Raw genomic sequence first — 19,888 nt, 5'->3', positions numbered from 1 at the left:
TTCTTAAGGTTATGATAAAATAAATGAATCAAACCTGTAGGTTGGACATTAGGAGGAGGGGTAGCTACTTTTAAAGCCAGACCAAAGGCACCAGGGAAGGAATTACTATCTCTAACAATAAATGTCCCTGGAGGTTTATCTTTCAAAAGTGCTATTGCTGTTGAAAATAAACCAAATAAAATAAAAATTAACATAGTGATAGAAAAATTACTATATGTCTACAAAATGTAATAATCTTTTAATTTAAATTAAAAAATAAAATGACAAACTTATGTTTTTAATTATAAAATCATTGCATTTAATTAAATACTTTAATCTGAATGCTTTAACAGTTTTCTTTCAACTTCAGAGTATATAAACAACACAAACATTCTAAAAAATTCTGTGACCTAAAGAAACCAGATGATCTTTGTATTTTTTGTAATATGATTAAATCTTCCACAAAATTATTATAATTTACAAATATTTATAAACTTACAAAAATAATTTATTGTCAGATAGCATTTTATATAATATTGATATCTTCTAGAACATTTGTATGCTCTGATAATGAAGGAAAACGCTAAAAATATTCAGATTAAATATTTAATTGCTCATTTAAACAGTAATAACTTTCTTAGACATTTATGAATATAGAATAAAAAATATAAAATTCTTTTAATATTTTCAGATCTTCAATCATTTTCCTCTTTTAGTTTAAAGCAGTTGAAAACAACCTGTGGTCTTTGAGCTCCTTATATGTGGTTCCCAGTGCTTTGGCATGTAATTTTATTTTTCTATTTTCTGTCTTGTGCCATTATACAACCCTAATTAAGCTGATATTTTGGCAAAGAGCATTCTAACTAAACTTTACTAGTAAAAAGATGAGAATAAACTATATATTACTATTTTAAAAATTATAAATATATATTACTAGTTCTCACATAATTAGCATGTATTATTTTAGTATGTATATTCCATAACTATCAGTACACTATAGGTAAGTTCACACTGACAGTGAATGAAAAGCCAGAAAGTGATTTTTATTCACTTAGCAAAATTGGTTCACACTGAAAATTTTCAACTTTCAACGTTTTGTAATTTGTGATGGAGCAATTTGCTAAATGGGAAAATTTGTCAGAAATAGTGTTACATGTTACATATTATTCACTTGTTTTTGCATTTTCTGTCTATTCACTTTCAGTTTGGACTAACCTGAAGTGAATATGTAATTTGTTTTTTTCCCTTTCTTTAATAATAATTTATACATTATTCACATAGTGGAAAAATTTAAAGTGAGAAAAAGTGCTGTAGGGTACAGAAAAATATGACATTTAAGTGCAAAATCATGTAAATGAAGTGTTTTATAATGGAGAAAGTTACCATGTTACCAAGAAGAAAATATTTTAATGTATAATTGTGAAAAATGTACAACCGAGAAATATATAAATGGGGTTCTACTGTATTTTTATATACATTCTTTGTAAATTTTGTGTATTTTGCAGTTATAACTGTTTAAAATGTAGCAAGTCTACTTATTAGTTAACATATTAATTATGAAATAAGTACTTTAATATGCTATTTTCAAGTATTTTGAAAAATTACATTTACCTTCTTCTCTTGTTATAGAAGGTTTGTACCAAAATTTCGAAGTATCACGAACAAACATTGGATGCTGATGAATAACTTCAGGTGATTCTAAATAAACAACATATTTATAAATTTACTATTAAAAATTTTTTTCAAGTTTATAAAAATCTTACTTTTTTTATAAATTTATTTAATTTTCAACTTGAAGAAAGAGAGACTGAAGAGAAGCTAGAGAAATAGCATGAAGAAGAACATAATAGAAAAAGAAAAGTGTAATGGTCAATTGTAGAATGGAGGAAATGGTGGTAAGATATAATAAGATGGAAAATGCTGATTAATACTTGACTCAACAAGAGTCAGAATGTAAAGAACTTTGAATGGAATAGAGTATAATTATAAATATACTCTTAAGTAATATTGATAATGAACTTAATTAACTAAATTGTTCATCCATAATTTGGTTAATTAAATAAAAACAAACTTCTGCCAAACTTTCTAGATTATCAAGAAAATTTATGGACAAAACAAATATTTTTACATAGAATGAATAAAACATAACATAAAATATAAAAATTTACATTTAAATATTGTTACTTAGTGAAATAATGAATATATGAAACTGAATTTTAAAAAATTCTTTTTTCACTTTTTACTTTTTATGTATTCCATTAATAGTTATAAATGCAACAAATTTTTTAAAAATTTTAGATTATTTCAGTTTTGTTAACATTTTAAAGTTAATAATCTCTCAGATTAAAAATAAAAGTATGTGCAGCTGCAAATTTTCTTATAATAAAGGGAACAATAATAAAATGTTACTTACCAATTCTAAATTTAAAAAATAATTATATTTGCAAATGTAGAAATGTAATCATTTAAAAAGCTTTAAATTTCATTTCTTTCTTACTTAAGATTGCTAATTATAGGAAAAAATAGTCATTGTGTTACAGAATTATGGATTTAAAAGTGCTGAATCACATATGTCAATCTCAACAAAATTTCATTTCAGTTCAGTAGCTTATTTATTAATTCTAAGTTGTAACATAATTTATGCTTTGAAATTGAGTTTTAAAAAATTACATTTTTCTGTTAAGAAATACTCTCATTATAAATATAACATCAATTGATATGTATTCATTTAATTAATTCAGATAAGATGATTTCTTTTTAACATGAAATTTGATTAAACCATAAATAAGCTTATATAACAAAAATATATGTAAATTTGTTATAATTTATTTATGTGATTTTAAATAAATTGAGGTAATGAGAAATAAAAATTGTCAATTTAGTATATTATTTACTCTGATTATTTTTACTTTTTGCCTATAGTTGAAGTTTTAAATGAAAATTTAGTACAGAAAGAAAGAAATGACACACAATTTTGCAAATCTTTCAATTTTTAATTATTCATTGAAATGAAATATTTATTAAATGCCTCCTGGAGTTTATGTTACTTAGTAGGAAAGTACAGCAAATGACTGCCAGACTTAAAAAGTTTTATTTTAAACAAGAAATATTTATGAAATTAAACCTATATGTAATAGACAAGTCCTTTCCTTATTAGTTTAATAGTTGAGTTAGTTTAAGTGTTAACTGTCTATTGTTCATGTGGCATCTCAGACACCATGTGCCTTTGTTTCAAGAATCAATTTTTCATAAATTTTTGAAAAAAATCAGTATCTTCCTAACTCTCCAGAGAGAATGATACATTTTCCATCATGTGCCAAAATTTTAAGAAAAATTTGATTAACACCATGCAGTAAATTCTATTGAATGCAAGAGTATTGTACTTTCAACTGTTGTGTGTAATGACCATGATTCAATAAAATAACAATGTAGAATACTTATAACTTTACAACAATACTGTTCTTTATATTCTCTTCCATAATAACTGGACGAATGTATTTATTTTTGACAATGCAATTTTCATTTTCAATAATATGTTTTAATATTAGCCTTGTTTTCTCATGATCATAGCATGATGATGAATTTAATACATCCAATTTTGCAACAATTGAAATTTTTGTTTATTACACAGAAGTATTATTCAGTTATCCTGACCAAACCTTTATTTGGTAATTTTATTAAGATTTTTTTAAGTTATTATAGAGTATGCAAACAACATATTTTACTTTATATTTACCAGACATTATAATTATAAACATATAACGTTAGATAGTGTTTGTGCATCCAGGACTGTTATGTTGTAAAAATATAACATTAACAAACATTTTCAATTTTCTAATCTGATCTAGGGTATCTATTGTACACTACAGATTTTATGTTTAAATAAACCTAAGGGGTTTTATTTAGACATCAATTATTTTCTATTTAAATTTTACACAAAATTAGTTTACTTATAAGTAATAAAATCACTTCAAACTGTCTTGGCATAAAACAGAATGAATATTCTGCCACAATTCCTCTTTGCCACTTGCTCTGTCTTTGCATACAACATTGAATACTTCTTGTAGAAGTTTTGGTAAATTTAAATCAAGTGTTTTTACGCTGGTCATAATTAACAGACGGTAACTAAAAGTAAGATTGCAAACACACATACGAAGCAAAGCCAATATGGTCGACAAACACTGAGTGCATTCTTATAAAACAATGATGATGTATCAACATCAATAAAGGATCAAATATGATTGGTTCTGCATTTTTATAAAATAAAGCTTAACACGAAACTTTTCTTATGCTTATACTGGTATGTAATGCATAAAGTTATAATGGATGTGTTTATAATGTAAAATACATCATGTGCAAACTCTATATTAAGTTTTCAAGGAAAAAGTATTTTTCAATAAAGTTAAAAAATAAAAATAAGTATGACCTTATTACAAAAGTTAAATAACCATTAAAAAATGTGGATTTAGATATTAATTTCTTTAATCAATAAAAACATACCTGCTAATGAAACCATACTAGATCTATGAGACTGTCCACAGTAGACAGTAGGAGAACTTTGGCCATTTATATTATAAGTAGGTTGCTGCCACTGAGGAATATTGTCAGAAGAAGGACTATGATGTTCTTTCCTATGAATAAAAATAACATTAACATATTTATTTATTTCAGTTAACATTCTCATTTTTATTTAAAACCTTTAATTCTTTAATTTTAGTTTACACACATACATACACACTATATATAAATATATACTGTATAGGTGAGACTGTTTCATGTTCAGACACTTTTTTTTAAAATCATTTGTTGTGAATTGAGGTTATATAGAGAAGAAATGCCATTACCCTGCCACAGCACTGTCCATTGTTCAATTTTTACAGCCTACTATTTCATCAGTATTGAAAGTAAAAAACTTAACTTTTTCTAAGACGACAAATTGTCCAATTGTGGTACAGTGTGATATACAACCAGACAGGGCATTCCATCTTTGGACATAAAGATTTTGAGCCAAAGAAAATTGAAACATGCACATACTGTGAAAAGTTTAAAACAATTATTCTTGTGTTTAAACATTTACAAAAGGATTTTAGAATCAAAGGAATGACAGTCAATTGACATTGAAAAAATTTTGAATACATAATAACCAGTTTTCACTTAAAAGCATAAGCTACAAATGCTAATAATAATATGTTTTAATATTAGCCAATATTGGCATAATCATTAAAATAGATATTACAATAAATAAAACAAACTTTCTGACACTGCATAAAGGATGAAGAAATTTCAGACAACTTGGCAAATATGTCATTTATGTCAACTAAATATTTCTTTTAATCTGTGTTTGCATATACCTATGAATGATTTTCCTTGTGAGATATATGACAAATTCATCATCACACACATACTTATACTCTAGTATTTCTACTCAGGCAATACTTTGGCACTAGCATCTTAAAGATCATTATCCACCTACAAAACTAATTTATGATGTAAATATACTTAGTAATGATTAATTTTTACAAGATTCAATGTTGGTGCAAGCCTGTTGCAACATTAACAAAATCCATTCCATCAGTGGATGCATTTCCATTACTAGGTGCATCCACTAGTAGAATTGTATTGTCTGGTTATGGGAATGGAGAACATGTTTGTTCTGTGAGTGAGAGAGACAAAACTCATAACTTGAAAACAACACAATAGAGGATCTACAATGCATCCAACAGACATATTTCTTCATGTTACAGAGAATGCAAACATGCTGACTGATAATCTTACAAATGTTGTCTGAGAAAGCTAAAAAAGACCTTGAAGTTGTTTTATCACTTATGTCCACATGGTTACCCTATCTTGCTGAAGTTCATAGTGCAGACTCAGTACATGGATGCCATTTAGCAATATACTTGGGAAGTCTCTTGACAAGTTGCATGTTGCAAGATTTAAATTGATGGAGCTGTCCAGACATGGAATGTCTCCCTATTTGATATATATATATATATATATATATATATATATTCTCACCTCTTTTTGTTTTTGTTTTTTAAGATAATCTTGTATCTTTTTACCTACCTGTGAAAATTAAGACCAGAACTAGAAAACCATCTCTTGAGTAAACCAAGACGATCAGATGGAAGTAGAGAAAGCTGATGAGGAAGTGAATGTCTGAAGAATAAGGATAGAAAAGCCAAGATATTTAGTAGCAAAAGCAATAGATATTTATTTTCTTTTAAGTAAACCATTAAAAGCAGATTTAGTATATTAAAATTAGTTATGTTATTTAAATAAAAACAATCTAAACAGTTAAAAAGATTATTAGACAATTTTGTTTAAGTTGAATATGATCAATTATACAAAGAATGATATGCAAAAACTGGATATATTGATGCACTTTCAAAGTCATAAAGGCATTAATATTCTATGATATAATAAAATAAAAATATGCCAATAATTGTCAATCATTGCTTATTATAAATATCTTAAATGGATGTCTGAAGCAGTTAAGGCCCTACCACTTTGGGGACCGAGATCAAATCTGGACAAGCAACTTCTAAGAAATTTTTCAGGGGTGGTGTATCTTGGATATGTTGGGTCCTGTCCCTCATCACTTGGACACTTTCATTATGGGTCCAGCTAAACCCGTGATGGATATGGGGAAAAAAGCTTTCTTAGAGCTTAGGACAGAAAAACTGATGTAATGACATAGCTTATTATATTGAACAATTTGAAAGATGCATTCCTTCTTTTAGCAGATTATACATCTAAATTCTATCTTTATCTTTTGATAAAATTGCCAGAACTATAATTGTAAAATTAATATACATTTTAAGATTATACAATAGTCTTTCAATGTCCTTTCTCACACTTCAGGAAAATAATAGTTTTACAGCAGAGTATTTGTTGTATAGTCTTAAAATGTATATTAATTTTACAATTATAGTCCTGGAAATTTTATCAAATTATACTTTTTTATTTGTGCTGTCGCCGGAAGGAAGTCCTGTAACATTTTGCATAGTGAAGCAGATGAGCATCTTCTAATAAAAGGTTGACTCTGCCACTTTTGTAAAATTTGCCAAGTATATTTCTTCTTTGCTCTGCATTAAGCTGTCACATTTTGTTTACGTTTGCAATATTGTTGCTATGAGAACATTAATTTAAATCTATGCTAGCATGTTCTCAAATCTATTTTTAAAAAATTAACAAATATGCCTGCTAAAATTGAGCATATTTTTAGTTTACATCCCTATACATTAGAAAACAAAACAATCCAAAAAAAATCTACTTAGGAAACTTTGCCCTTAAGGATTAATAGGTAATTTTTTACTTGGAAGATTTTAACTATTTTGATTTCTGGCATACTCTTAGTAATACTGAAAAAAAATTTCTTTAATCCAGAAATAGGATGATAGCTTTGAAGAAAGTATTTGATATTTGCCATAAACAGTGATTTATTTAACCTATCAATCACTTTTTGGAGGGTTTTTGGATCTAAACCTCTTCAAATATAACAATCTACTGTACATAGTTCATACATTGTTTTACTTCTGACAGTTTGCAAAAATACAAAACTTTATTACATAAAATTTTTGAATATTTTGAAAATAGTATCTTCACTTTACCATATGATATAGTTATACAGTGGAACCTCACTTAACGAGCATAATTCATTCCAGAATTTTACTCGTAATGTGAAACACTCGTTAAGCAAAACAATATTTCCCATAGAAATTAATGTAAAATACAATAATGCGTTCCACGCCGAAAAAATACTCAAATATTTTATGTATAACGTTTATTCAAAGAAAATTATGCAATATACATTGTTAAGGAGTGTGAATCATCATCATCTTTTCTTCTAGCAAGGAATTAACCAACCCGTAATGCAAATTTGATTTACAGAAAACAAAAAAAATCAAAAAAATATGTCTCAAACAACCAAACAATATGCAGAATTTTTGGGCTATGTAAATGTTATAATTAAATATTAGAAATTAATTAATTTGACTAGAGGTAGGCAGTTATGCTTCCATCTCATATTAAATTTAATAATTATAATTAATTAATTTTTTATTTAGACATTTCTAAAATTTAATTAGGAATTGGTCATTAAATTTAATACGAGATGGCAGGATAACTGCCTACCTCTAGTCAAATTAATTAATTTCTAATATTTAATTATAGCCTTCACATAGCCCAAGAATTTGGCATATCATTTGACATGTTTATTATATAATGGGCGATGGTTGTTGATGTTTATATGTAATATGTGTGAACATAAGTTTGGAAAAATATATGATCACAAGCGAGAGTAAGATGCTAACGGAACGAGTGCTAAACACAGACTGATGGAGCATGTGCACAATCAGGACTTTCCCTCTCTTCGTCACTCATTATGTGAAACATCATTCGTTAAGTGAATCAATTTTGTTACAATTTATTTTGCTCATTATGCAAGGTGCTCATTAAGCAAGGTTCCACTGTAATTTATTATCATATTGCATTTTAATTAATGCATTAAAATAATTTCTTTCACAGTATATTATTTTACTTCTCTCACTTTTTCTAAAGTTGTCAAGATTTTAAATTGTCATTTTAAGTAATATACTTAGAAATAATAATTTTTAAGCAATATTTAGAATATATTTACATTGATAACAATTAATACTACTATAAATATAATTATATAGTAGACACTTTTATTTTATTAGGCTGCAATTTTTTCATATTGCAGATCTGTACATCCCCACTGTCTTTCATTAATCTTGTGAATAGAGTTAGATAAATGAAAATTGAGACCAGATATGGGAAGCTTAGGGCTGGAGGCCCAGATTAACTGTATATCAGGTCTGGAATCTCAAGTATGAACTGGAAGTCAGAAGATTTTTTAAATTAAAAGATGATGAAAAATTGAAGCCTGGCATTGTGTTGATATCACAATAATATACATTCAATTTTTATGTTCAATTATTTAAAATTTCAATTAAAAGCATTTATTCTTAATGGATTATTTATGTATTGCTTAATTTATTAAGTTTATCTTATAGTTGTAAGTTTATCCTAAAAGTCTGTTAATTAAAATTAAGTTAAATGGTAAAAGTTAATAATTACAAATGTATTCAATCCATGCATCTTGTATAATTCAAAATTTTGACTCAGATCATTTTTTTCAAATACACAGCTCTTACAAGTTCTTTTCAACTCTCAATGATGTCTTATTGAAATTTTTCTGAATTTCAAAATGATAAATTTATATTATGGAATAGAAACATATCAAAACAGCTATGTATAAATGTTTAAATGGCTGAATCTTCATTAATCCAAATTTATTGTAATTAAATAAAAAAAATACTTCTGAGAGAGCTCCTCAATACTAAACAGATTTATGCCATATGCAATTTTTATATTTGTAATTGCTATTACATTAAATTAAAGACAGTACCTATTGATGGAATTTGTTATATAATAGATAGGCATATCACTATTTAATAAATTAGCAAATTAGTTTTGAAAAGAAAAGTTATGAATGAAATTTAAACTCATATTTTCAGATGAAGAAAGAAAAAATCAACCTCCCTTCAAAAATTATGGTATTATCTTGTGTAAAATTATCTTTTAACTAATAATTACTACTTACAAGATAAAAATAATGTAAGATTATTTATATTTATTAATACATTAATTCAATATAACATCAATAAAACAATTTTGTTGCTTAGCATTAATAATAAACTAAAAAGTACCAAAAAATTTTATTTAACTTTTTAAGCAATTTTTAGCAATTAATTTTTAATTTAAAATATCAGTTATTAAATAAAATATATGCACTAATAGAATAAAATTTTTTTTTTGTAATGATTAAATTTTTTAAAATATACATTAAGATTTTATAGCATTTGATAAATTTAAAATATTTAAATAGTCAAATTGCTTACCGAGATGGTTGTGGCTGGTTTCTTGGAGGAACTGGTGGTGATTCTATCATTTAAATTATAAATTATAATTTATTAATAAAATAAAAATTGTATATCAGAAAAAATATTTCTTAATTAATGGAAATAATTGATTACATTACAATTTTTTAACGTTGCCCTATTTTAAAAGAACATCTGTTGACAACTGGATATATGCAGATATAATATAAATAACATTACCATCACATATGGCATGATTACTAAATGAATAACATCATTAATACTTGAATTACTACAGATATTAATTAACCAACAATATACCAAACATTTCATAAGCAAATGTGTTGAGAATCCTTAGTTTAAAAAAAAATCAATTTGAATAATAAATTAATTCTTTTAATGAATGAGTAAGAAAAGCATCAAGAAAATCCTTTGCTTTTAGTCCAATTTTTTCAGATAATGTATAAACAAGTGACTAAGATAAATTATAACTGATACCACTTACATTAATATAGCAGACTCTAAATAACTCAAAGTGGAAGAGACTGAGAAAAATTTTTTCAAGTTAACAAACTTTAAAATAATAGCAGTTTCTATAATTTAAATGAGATCATAAATATCATAATATAGTTGGGACTTACAATGTGTTGCAAAAGTATACATACACAATAAGTGAATGACAAAATATGTACCATAAATTTTAAAGTATTTACAGTAAATAAAATACATAAATATATATTTTAAATACTATATTTTATTAGCTATTAGTAACATCTAGCAACACCTAGCAACATGTCATCAGATAATAGGTATGCATATAAATAAATTGCATTAGAATGAAATTTATTTATATGCATTTATTTTATTGTTTATTTACAGCATTGCATTCTGTATGAATTCCAATCAGGTAGAAAAGCCACAGAAGTGTGTAGAAATTTGGTAAACATTTTTGGTGAAGATACAGTTTCTGACAGAATGTGCAGGAGATGGTTAAAAAAATTTGAAACAGGCAATTTCAACCTAAATGACAAGCCATACTCTGGCAGATCATCTCTAATTGATGATGATATTGTTAAGATCATTATACAGCAAGATCCTTTTTTGATAACATTGGAGATTATGGAAAAACGCAACTCAACACAATAAACCATTTTGGACCACATTTGAGTCGTCATTTGCACATCTCTGCTTGCTTGGTACAAAAATGAACCTTTCTTAAACAGGATAATAACTGGTGATGAAAAGTGGATTGCATATGAGAACATTGTGAGAAAAAGAGCATATTGTGAACAACTTTCTTCCTCCATCTCAAAACTGAGCTTGAGCCTCAATAAGAGAATTCTATATACTGTACATAGTGGGATGTCAAAGGACCAATTCACTATGAGCTTCTCAAACCCAAAGAAAGGCTCAATTTGGAAATGTATTGTCGACAAATACAATACAATACAAGTAAAGAATTAGGAGGCCATGCCATGGGCTTAGCCTTCGAAGTGAAGGATTATGAGGGTGGGGAGAGAGGAAAGAGGAAGTAAGGAGAAGTGGAAAGTGTCACCTGAGCAGGCAACCAGGATCTGTTCTGTTACTGGTCAAAAAAAAACTTACATACATAGTGTGGGTCACAGCACAGCTGAATACAGATATTAAGTTGCTCATTGGATATGGCAGTGGTTAGATCACTGCAATTAAAAGAGAACAGCATGACAAGACAGGAGCTACTTGTGACAAAACAGGACATAAAGGTGTGATGAAAACACAACACTATGTGTGACTAAAACAGAGCAGGCGTGACACATAACAATTTCCCCCTACCACTGACTCATGACAGAGAGTGTGGTACGTGGGCATGCTAATCAAAACACAAACGCAAAACAAAGTAGGCATAACATACAGTAAAACAGGTGCCAACATGCAACAAAGAATGAATGCAAGAAACAAACAAAAGTGTGCTCTTTGCATGAAGAAATAGCATCAAGCAGGTGAAAGTTGGCTAGTGGGCAGTTGAAGGCCTGCTACAGGTGAGGTCTGGGAGGATGACTGCTGGCTGAGAAGGTTGCAAAGGTGTTCTTGGTGTTGAAGAAGTCCAGGTAGTTGCAGGGTCAGTGGTAGGCCTCAGTGTACATTGCATTGGCCAGAAGCTTCTGTTGGTTTTTGTACTTTGAGCACAGGAAGATGACAACATGGAGGGGGTCTCATTGTCCAAAATGCAGTCGCACAACCCATCTCCTTTGAGAAAGAACCTGCATAGGTAGTCTTTGAAATTCCCATGCCATGTGACAAACTGAGTTGAGTGATAGTTTGGGATGTATGTAGAAGTTCATTTTTCTTCTGGATTGGAGATTTGGAAGGAAGCCAAAAGTGGTCCTACCAGTTGGAGTCCCATCTTTTTTGCCATAGCTGAAAAGTGTGGTCTTGAAGCCTGTCCCTGATCCAGCTGGTCGGTATAGCATCGAATGTAATAAGCTGGTGGCCAGTGGCTTTCTTGGCTAGGAAGTCAGCTATTTCGTTGCCAACAACTGTCAAGTGGCCCTTAATCCAGCAAAAAGTGGTGTGAATGTGCTTGGTGGTGAGACAGCAATGAGAGAGATTGTGTTCTTAATGATGATGTACTTGATATTCATATATTTTAATTGGAGGAGGGCTGTCTTACTGTTGCTGTAGATGATGATGTGTTGTGCTGTCCTATTGTTAAAGTTTTGATTAGTGTAGTGGAGATCCTTCTGGTTGGCAAGACTTTCCACTTGATTGATGATGCAGTGGGTATCCAGCCTCTAATAGGTCTGATGAGTGATCCTGTTGGTGTCATTAATTAAGAACAACAAATGAAGCCCCTACTCCCTGTGCACTCTTAGACCTGTCCATATAAATTCAGATGCCATTGACATGGTCCTCTGAGGTTGGAACAAGATCCACTTCTGATTGATGAGAATTGGGTGGATTGAGTTGTACATGTTGGTTTTGTTCAGTCCGTGTTTAGTAATTTCCTCTGCTATGTACTGAATGGAATCGGGTTTTTGTTATCAGTCATGAATTGCAGTATGGTTGGAATGGTACATCCAGTATTTTTCAATTGCCTCCAGGTCTATAGGGATTGTCGACAAATGGATGATTTGAACAAAACACTCAAGGAAAAGAGACTGGCACTGGTCAATAGGGGCAAATCATACTGCACCATGACAATGCCAGGCCACATGCTGCTTTGGAGACTCACCAGAAAATTGCAGCGATAAGCTGGGAAATTCTGTCACATCCACCATACTCTTCAGGCCTAGCACCATCCGATTATCACCTGTTTCTTTCTCTGCAAAGTTTTTTGACAAGAATAAAATTCAAAAATGAAGCAGATGTCAGCCAAGCACTGCTTGAGATTTTTGCTTTCAAAGATAAAGCGTTCTATAGAAATGGAATCCACAAATTACCATCATGCTGGGAATAGGTCATTAGTAATGATGGAAATTATATTGTTCAGTAAATATCAATAAATGTATTGAAAATGTATTATTTTTTTTTAATCCAAAAATGGACAGAACTTTCTGATAAACTTATGTAATAGTCCCAATATTAGTGAAAAAAGTCTATCATTAACAATTCATTGCTTATTGATCAAAAATGTTTTCAATATAATCAATAGTCGTAAAAGCATTTTTTTTTATAAATGATATATAGTTGAACCTGTCTATCTCAAATCTCAAAGAAATGAGGAAAAAAATTTGTTATACAGAGATTACAGTTTACCTCAAACCTATTAACCTATTACAGTGATCGGAGGTACAGTATTTTATTAATACAACAGCAAGTACAGTGCATACCTATATTAGGTATAAATAAAACATTTCTGATGTGTCTTAACAGAAATAGTTTGTCAATAGAGTCTGATGCCTGACTTACTTCAACCAATAAAAGAAAGTCAAATTTGTAGCCAATCAGAGAAAAGCAGCATTAATTGCACCTACAGTATATACTGTATTGCAAGAGATGTTTCTCAACTAAAATTTATGTTATCAAAATGTAGTCACTGAGCTTTGAAATTGTAATTGACACTTCAATCCATAATTTGGGACAGAAAGGTTTTGGAAGAAAATTAATTGAGATAAACATGAAAAATATATTGAATTTAGCATGAAAATGCAGGGGAGAAAATAAATTTTGAGATAAACAGGTTTCAACTGTATACATAACATGCTGTTTCTTAATCCACTAGACATCCTCTGGAAATTTTCTGATGATGCACCTGACTGTTGATTTGTTTGATTTATATTTATATAGAATCAGTTCACTGTGTAAATGAAGAATTGTGTGTACATTTTTAATAAACATTTTATTTCTAAATTCAAAAGCAATGTTTAAATAGAATGAGAAAAACTTGAAAAAATGAAGAAACAAATAATTTCCTGTATTAATAATAAAGCAGAATTACTCACCTCGATTGATATATGGGGTAAGTGGTTGCAATGGAAAGGCTGGAGTTAATGGACGGTCTCCATTTCTTGTCGGACTTGAAGAAGGACTACTACAAACAAAAGATGGAGACCAAACAGGAACATTTCCTCCACCATCATTAACACACTGTTAATTTAAAATGTATATTCATTTTAAAATATTAATAGTTAAAATATTACACTCATATTTATAAAAGCTAAGATTTATATTTTTAAATATTCAAATAATACAGTATTGGACCAAATATTTGGCTTCCAGAAATCCCAAATTACCAGAAAACTGGTTATTTTTGAAACTGGCTAGTTTTGAATTTGATGAGCTATGGTATAGTTGCTTTGTTTTTTTGTGGCATACACTCAAACCTGTTTTTGTGCAGTGGATAGGGACCGCATAAAAAAGTCTCACGTAGAAAATAACTCAAAACCGTATGAAATAAATAGGAATTGCTTTTTTAAGAAAAGATATATACAGTGTATCTGAAAAGATTTAAAACTGATTTCTTTTAAACCAGTGTTACTTGAGGTTGTGAGTAATCTGTAGACTGACAGTCAATGACTCATGAACAGATATCAGTCTGCAAAATTCCAAGCAAAAACATATTACGTTTAAGATTCAATGGCATCTTATATTCAAGTAATCAATCTCACACAATAATTTCTACATGGTCATCTATGGATTTTTCTCTTTTGTTTTGAAAATACACAACTATAGACAAATTTATGTCAAAAAAAAATCAGATTTGACATGTCAAGGAGGCCTAAAGAGTAGAGAGAAAGTGATTCAGGTTTTCACTCATCAGAACCCATTTTCTGGAGGGGTTCAGTTAGTGTGAGTAATCCTGAACAAGTTGAGATAGGTGTGCCAAACGAGGCAGACCCAAAGAAAAACTACTGACCCAGCTCTGGATTGAATGGCCAACAAATCTCAAAGTTGGATAAAAAGCAACTTGACCAATTGAAAAAAAAGAAAAAGGCAGAGTTTAAGACTATGTTGTTGGTAGTCCAGAAGTATTGCTGTATATACTGTAAATAGTTGTAAAATAAATGGACTGATCTGAGATAAACGACTTATAAGGTGTTCTTTCTGATGGACTACAAATCCAGAAATCTGACAGCACAATCTGAAATTTACTGGTGCAGTTGATGGGATTAGGAGATTCCTGCACAGTATTGGGGGGGGAGACTTTGAAAGCAAAGAAAACCCTCATCAGAAAGACTGAAGTACAACCCAAGGACCAGGATGACATGGATGACCGCAAGTGAGCCCAGAATCTGTGATACAAAGAAACGGAGATTCATCAATCCAAAGAGAATCAATCACCAGCAGATGCAGTACTAAGTAGGTTGCCTTTCTTTTTTACACAGAGATACCAAGGTGCAAGAAATCTCTGGAGTTAAGGAAAAGGGAAAGAGACAAAAATGAGTCATGGACAACAAGGTTTTCCACAACTTATTATGAAAGTTTCTCAGCATCACCAGAACTCCTCAACAGAACAACCAGTGAAACACTCAGTGGTCCATTACATAGATACCTTTGGCCCACCAGCAAGTGCATGACCTCACCATCTGGCCCCCAAATGTTTGAAAATTGCCACAGGAAATACAGCACGTGCTAGATCTGTGACATGTCGTGAAAAAGAAAGAAAATGGGGAATGGCGACTGGTAGGATTCCGATACACCACCAGATGCGCACAAGACAGCCATCACAACACCATTTGAGTTGTTCAAGAGCATAAGGATGCAATTTGGCCACTGCAATGCAGCAGCAACAATTCAGCATTTTATCAATGAAGTAACAAGAGGCCTAAGAGGCATCTATGTCTTTGTAGATGATATACTGGTGGCATCTAGCTCAAAGGAAGAACATAAGGAACACCTAAAGATTCTTTTCACAAAACTACAAAAATATGGCCTCAACATCAAGCCATTAAAATGTGTGTTTTGTGCTACCAGGCGTGTTTATGTCCTTGAGTTTTATTACCAATTCGGTTAATGTGAGCCTAGGTATACAAAATGGCGGCGTTTCCGGTAACCTCGATGGCAAGTGTTTTTAGAAAAGAAATGTAGATGGTGCTGATAGTAATGATGCCTTCGTATGCAAATATCCATCAAAAATTCCATTCAGGAAACATAAAAAGTAATGTGAATTTTGAATTTTGGTTACGATGTAGACGGATTATGCACGTTGTTAATTTTTTAAAAGTGTCTGTATGTTTTTAGTTTGTACAATTTACTCGAAGTCTAAAGTTATCGAGGAGGAAAGTTTGTCAATGGTAATTAACATGTTAAACGTGTCCTTAATGTGTTTAATGCATGTTAAATATCATAAAAGTGTATTAAAGGTGTGTTAACATCGTGTAAGTGAAATAAAAATTTTGTAAAGGGTTTATATGTGGTTCAAATTTGCGTTTAAAGTGCACAAATGTGTTAAATGTGTTTAAAAGTGTGCAAATGTGTGTTAAACGTGTTAAATTTGTCATAACCAAGGATATGTAATAGTGATTTCCGACTCGAAAGACGACGTGAACGACACATGGAAGGGTAAATGGCCGTGAATCATAGGTGCCAACCTCTATGCGACGCTGCCTATGGTAGATGAAAAGGCGAGAGATGTGAATCGTAAGACTGCAGTTCTTAAGAGGAGTAAAATTTATGTACAATACAGGCAAATTTTGTTCCGAACCACTGATGTATAGAATCTCGTAATTCACTTCGTCCATGCATCGATTGAATTTATAGGTAGTATGACGACTTTTTTATTTTTTGTTTCTGGTCCAAGAGTAGAAAAAAAAACCAAAAGCAAGGGAAAAAGTAAGTAGCAAATTTACGTTTTAAAAATGTTTTAGTTTTAAAAAAGTTTAAATATAGGCGCGTTTAGGTTATTGTCGACGGTCGCCATTTTGTATACCTAGGTTCATATTAACCACCAATTCTTTTGGACTTGAGACTTTGAATCGGTAGTCTTTTAACGGTTACGCCCGGTTATGCCATGGTATGGAATTCTAGATCATTATACCCCTTGATAAAAATTCAACCATGATTTTTGTGCACTGAGGGATTTCCTTATCGAAAAAGTGGACAATGCTAATCTGCACCAAGATGTACTAGAATTAGCCCATTTAGCCTGTTACAGTTCAGTATTCCAGTGCAAAGGAACTATATATGCGCAAGAGAGGGGTGTACCCATGGGAAGTTCATTATCCGGAGACTTATGTGAAATGGTAATTAGACATTGGAAACCAAGACCCTACCCTCCTTTCTCCCAAACATAGTTCTATACAGAAGATATATAGACGATATTATAATCCTCTGGAAAACAATACCAGATCTAGAGCAATTTAAGGTAGCAATGAACAACAACCTTTATGGCCTATACTTGGAAATGGAGCAGCATAGTAAAGAAAAAATCCACTTCTTGATATAGAAATAGAGATTAAAGAAAGGATAATACAGACTGGAGTCTATAGAAAACCCACAGCTATACCAACATACATACCATTTAATTCTTGTGACCCGTACTCTTATAAAATAGTGGCGTTCAAGGCTTTAGTAGAAAGAGCCTATACTCACTCTTCCACAACCAACACACTATGCCAAGAATTATTGTATATTGGAAACGTTTCAAGAGAACATGGTTATGGCAGCATTATAAACAACTTATGTAATCAGCACCTCCGTATACAAAATACTACGGATGAGGAAAGGGTGTTAAAAAGAGTTACTAATGAAGAAAACAAAGAAAGAATCCCGATAACGTACAACCCATAACTAAAAACAATATATAATGCAATTGCAAAGAAAACAGGAATTAAGATTGCATACAGAAGAAGCCCTTCCATATACAGTTTATTGAGAAATGGAAAGGACACCCATAATCCGAACAGGCTTCCGGGAATATATAGCATCCCTTTGAAGGACGACAGATGGGATAGGCAATTAATTTACATAGGGTCCACCAAACGTCCATTAGCCACTAGGGTAAAGGAGCATAAGTTAGATATCACCCACAATAAATGTAGGATGGCATTGTCTATGTATGTGACAAACCCGGGCATAACACCTGTGGCTGTACGCCATATTTTTGTACATGTATTTTAGATTTAATTAGTTTTAATAATTTTCTCTCCTTCTTAACCCTTCTTTCTAACTTCCTTTGTTCATTGTTCTGGCTTCTGGGAACACGGGCTTCCCACTCCCCACCCACCAGGGGGTCGGGTGGAACAAAGAGTTCGAGGGGAGGACGAGTAAAATCTGGGTCACAAAAGGTCACTTTTTCTCTGGCCGGACACGAGGAAGCACGGACGAGAACAGCGAGCTCGTGAGAGGGAATTCCACGAGGGCCGAATAGAGAGCCGTGAGGTGAGGATCCAGACCGTAGAATCAAAGAAACTGACCAGAATTTATCCTAAAAGATTTTTTGTTAAAACGTTGACGAACCCAGAGACACGCCGAATAAACCACCAGCCGGCATCGGAGTTCAGCGAGAACAAAGGGTACCCCACTATCCTATCAATTCTTCTCACTTCCTTATCTTTATACTTTTCTATCTTTAGGTTTAAGTTAGTTAAGGATCGCGCGGGTTTTATTAGTATTGTCGGGCAAGTAGTTGAAAAGAAGGTAAACTACTTGGATTATTGTTACGATCGGACAGTAAGAGAAATTGGACTGAGGGAATCCAAAAAGAACTCATCTGTATATATTATTGGTCGCGAAATTAAATTTGTTTTAATTGAATTCACGTGTCTGTGTATTCCTATCGCGCTTCATTCATCACACACCAATATTTAATGAGGCACAGGTTATCCACACCACCTAGCATCAAGAATGTCTAAGAACTTTGGAAGCGATGGAAATTTTTTAAAGCCAATTGCAAATTAACTTGCATTAATTTTAAGGATGAAATGACTCTCTCAATGGCTTGGCAATATTTATTAGAAGATAAATCATAAATTGTTAAGTGATACATGTAATTACTATAAGGTATGTATATCGTATCCCCATTGGTAAAAAAGCAAATTAATTTTGAAACGGCATATGGTTTCCTTCCATATTCAAGCTTCAGGAAGCAGAGCACGTTCCTATTTAAAAACATTCGAATGAAAGAATCCAGTTCCAACGAAAAACAAATTTAGCCTGAGGAAGAGCCCAGGAGAGGCATCGAAAACATTTGCCAGTTTTGGATATTTCACACCGGTTATTGGTTATAGAGTGTGTGTTTTGAAAAATAAATTTAATTTTATAGGAAATAGTGGATAAAATAAGAAAAAATATTCAGTAATAAGTTGCATGCATATAATTATATTTCTTAGTTCAGATGATGTAGATTTTTAAAGTATTCATAATGAATGTGTAATACACAGGGTAATAAATCCATCATATCTTTATATTTTTCTTTAGAGTGGACTTGCTTCACTTTCAAAATTAACTCACAATAAATATTGTTGACAATATAAATTACTAGTGACAAATTTATACTGATATTATAAGATATTTATTGTGAATTGATTAAAAACATAAAATTTATGTAAATTTGTAATAAGAATCAGCTTTAACTATTTTTTTCA

The 19,888-nt window shown here is 30.8% G+C and overlaps 1 protein-coding gene across 14 annotated transcripts in view; it reads right to left on the bottom strand.

Moving 5' to 3' along the window:
• Positions 1–19,888, bottom strand: part of LOC136969221 (tensin-1-like) — a 221,473-nt gene that overhangs the window by 17,289 nt on the left and 184,296 nt on the right. For 13 of the 14 annotated variants that reach the window (XM_067263326.1, XM_067263351.1, XM_067263345.1 and 10 more), the window contains 6 exons: positions 14,306–14,450; positions 9,906–9,948; positions 6,046–6,138; positions 4,480–4,610; positions 1,591–1,677; positions 35–157 (listed from right to left, as the gene is read on the bottom strand). In XM_067263326.1, the coding sequence (XP_067119427.1) occupies positions 35–157; positions 1,591–1,677; positions 4,480–4,610; positions 6,046–6,138; positions 9,906–9,948; positions 14,306–14,450 (622 nt within the window). The remainder of the gene's footprint in view (positions 1–34; positions 158–1,590; positions 1,678–4,479; positions 4,611–6,045; positions 6,139–9,905; positions 9,949–14,305; positions 14,451–19,888) is intronic. The other variant, XM_067263356.1, reaches the window with a different exon arrangement.

The sequence above is a fragment of the Centruroides vittatus genome, unplaced genomic scaffold (assembly GCF_030686945.1).
Source record: "Centruroides vittatus isolate TY-2023 unplaced genomic scaffold, ASM3068694v2 contig_1035, whole genome shotgun sequence".
Classification (NCBI taxonomy): Eukaryota; Metazoa; Arthropoda; class Arachnida; order Scorpiones; family Buthidae; genus Centruroides; species Centruroides vittatus.
Note: the sequence above shows the minus strand (reverse complement) of the source record. Positions and strands in the feature narration are given on the sequence as shown.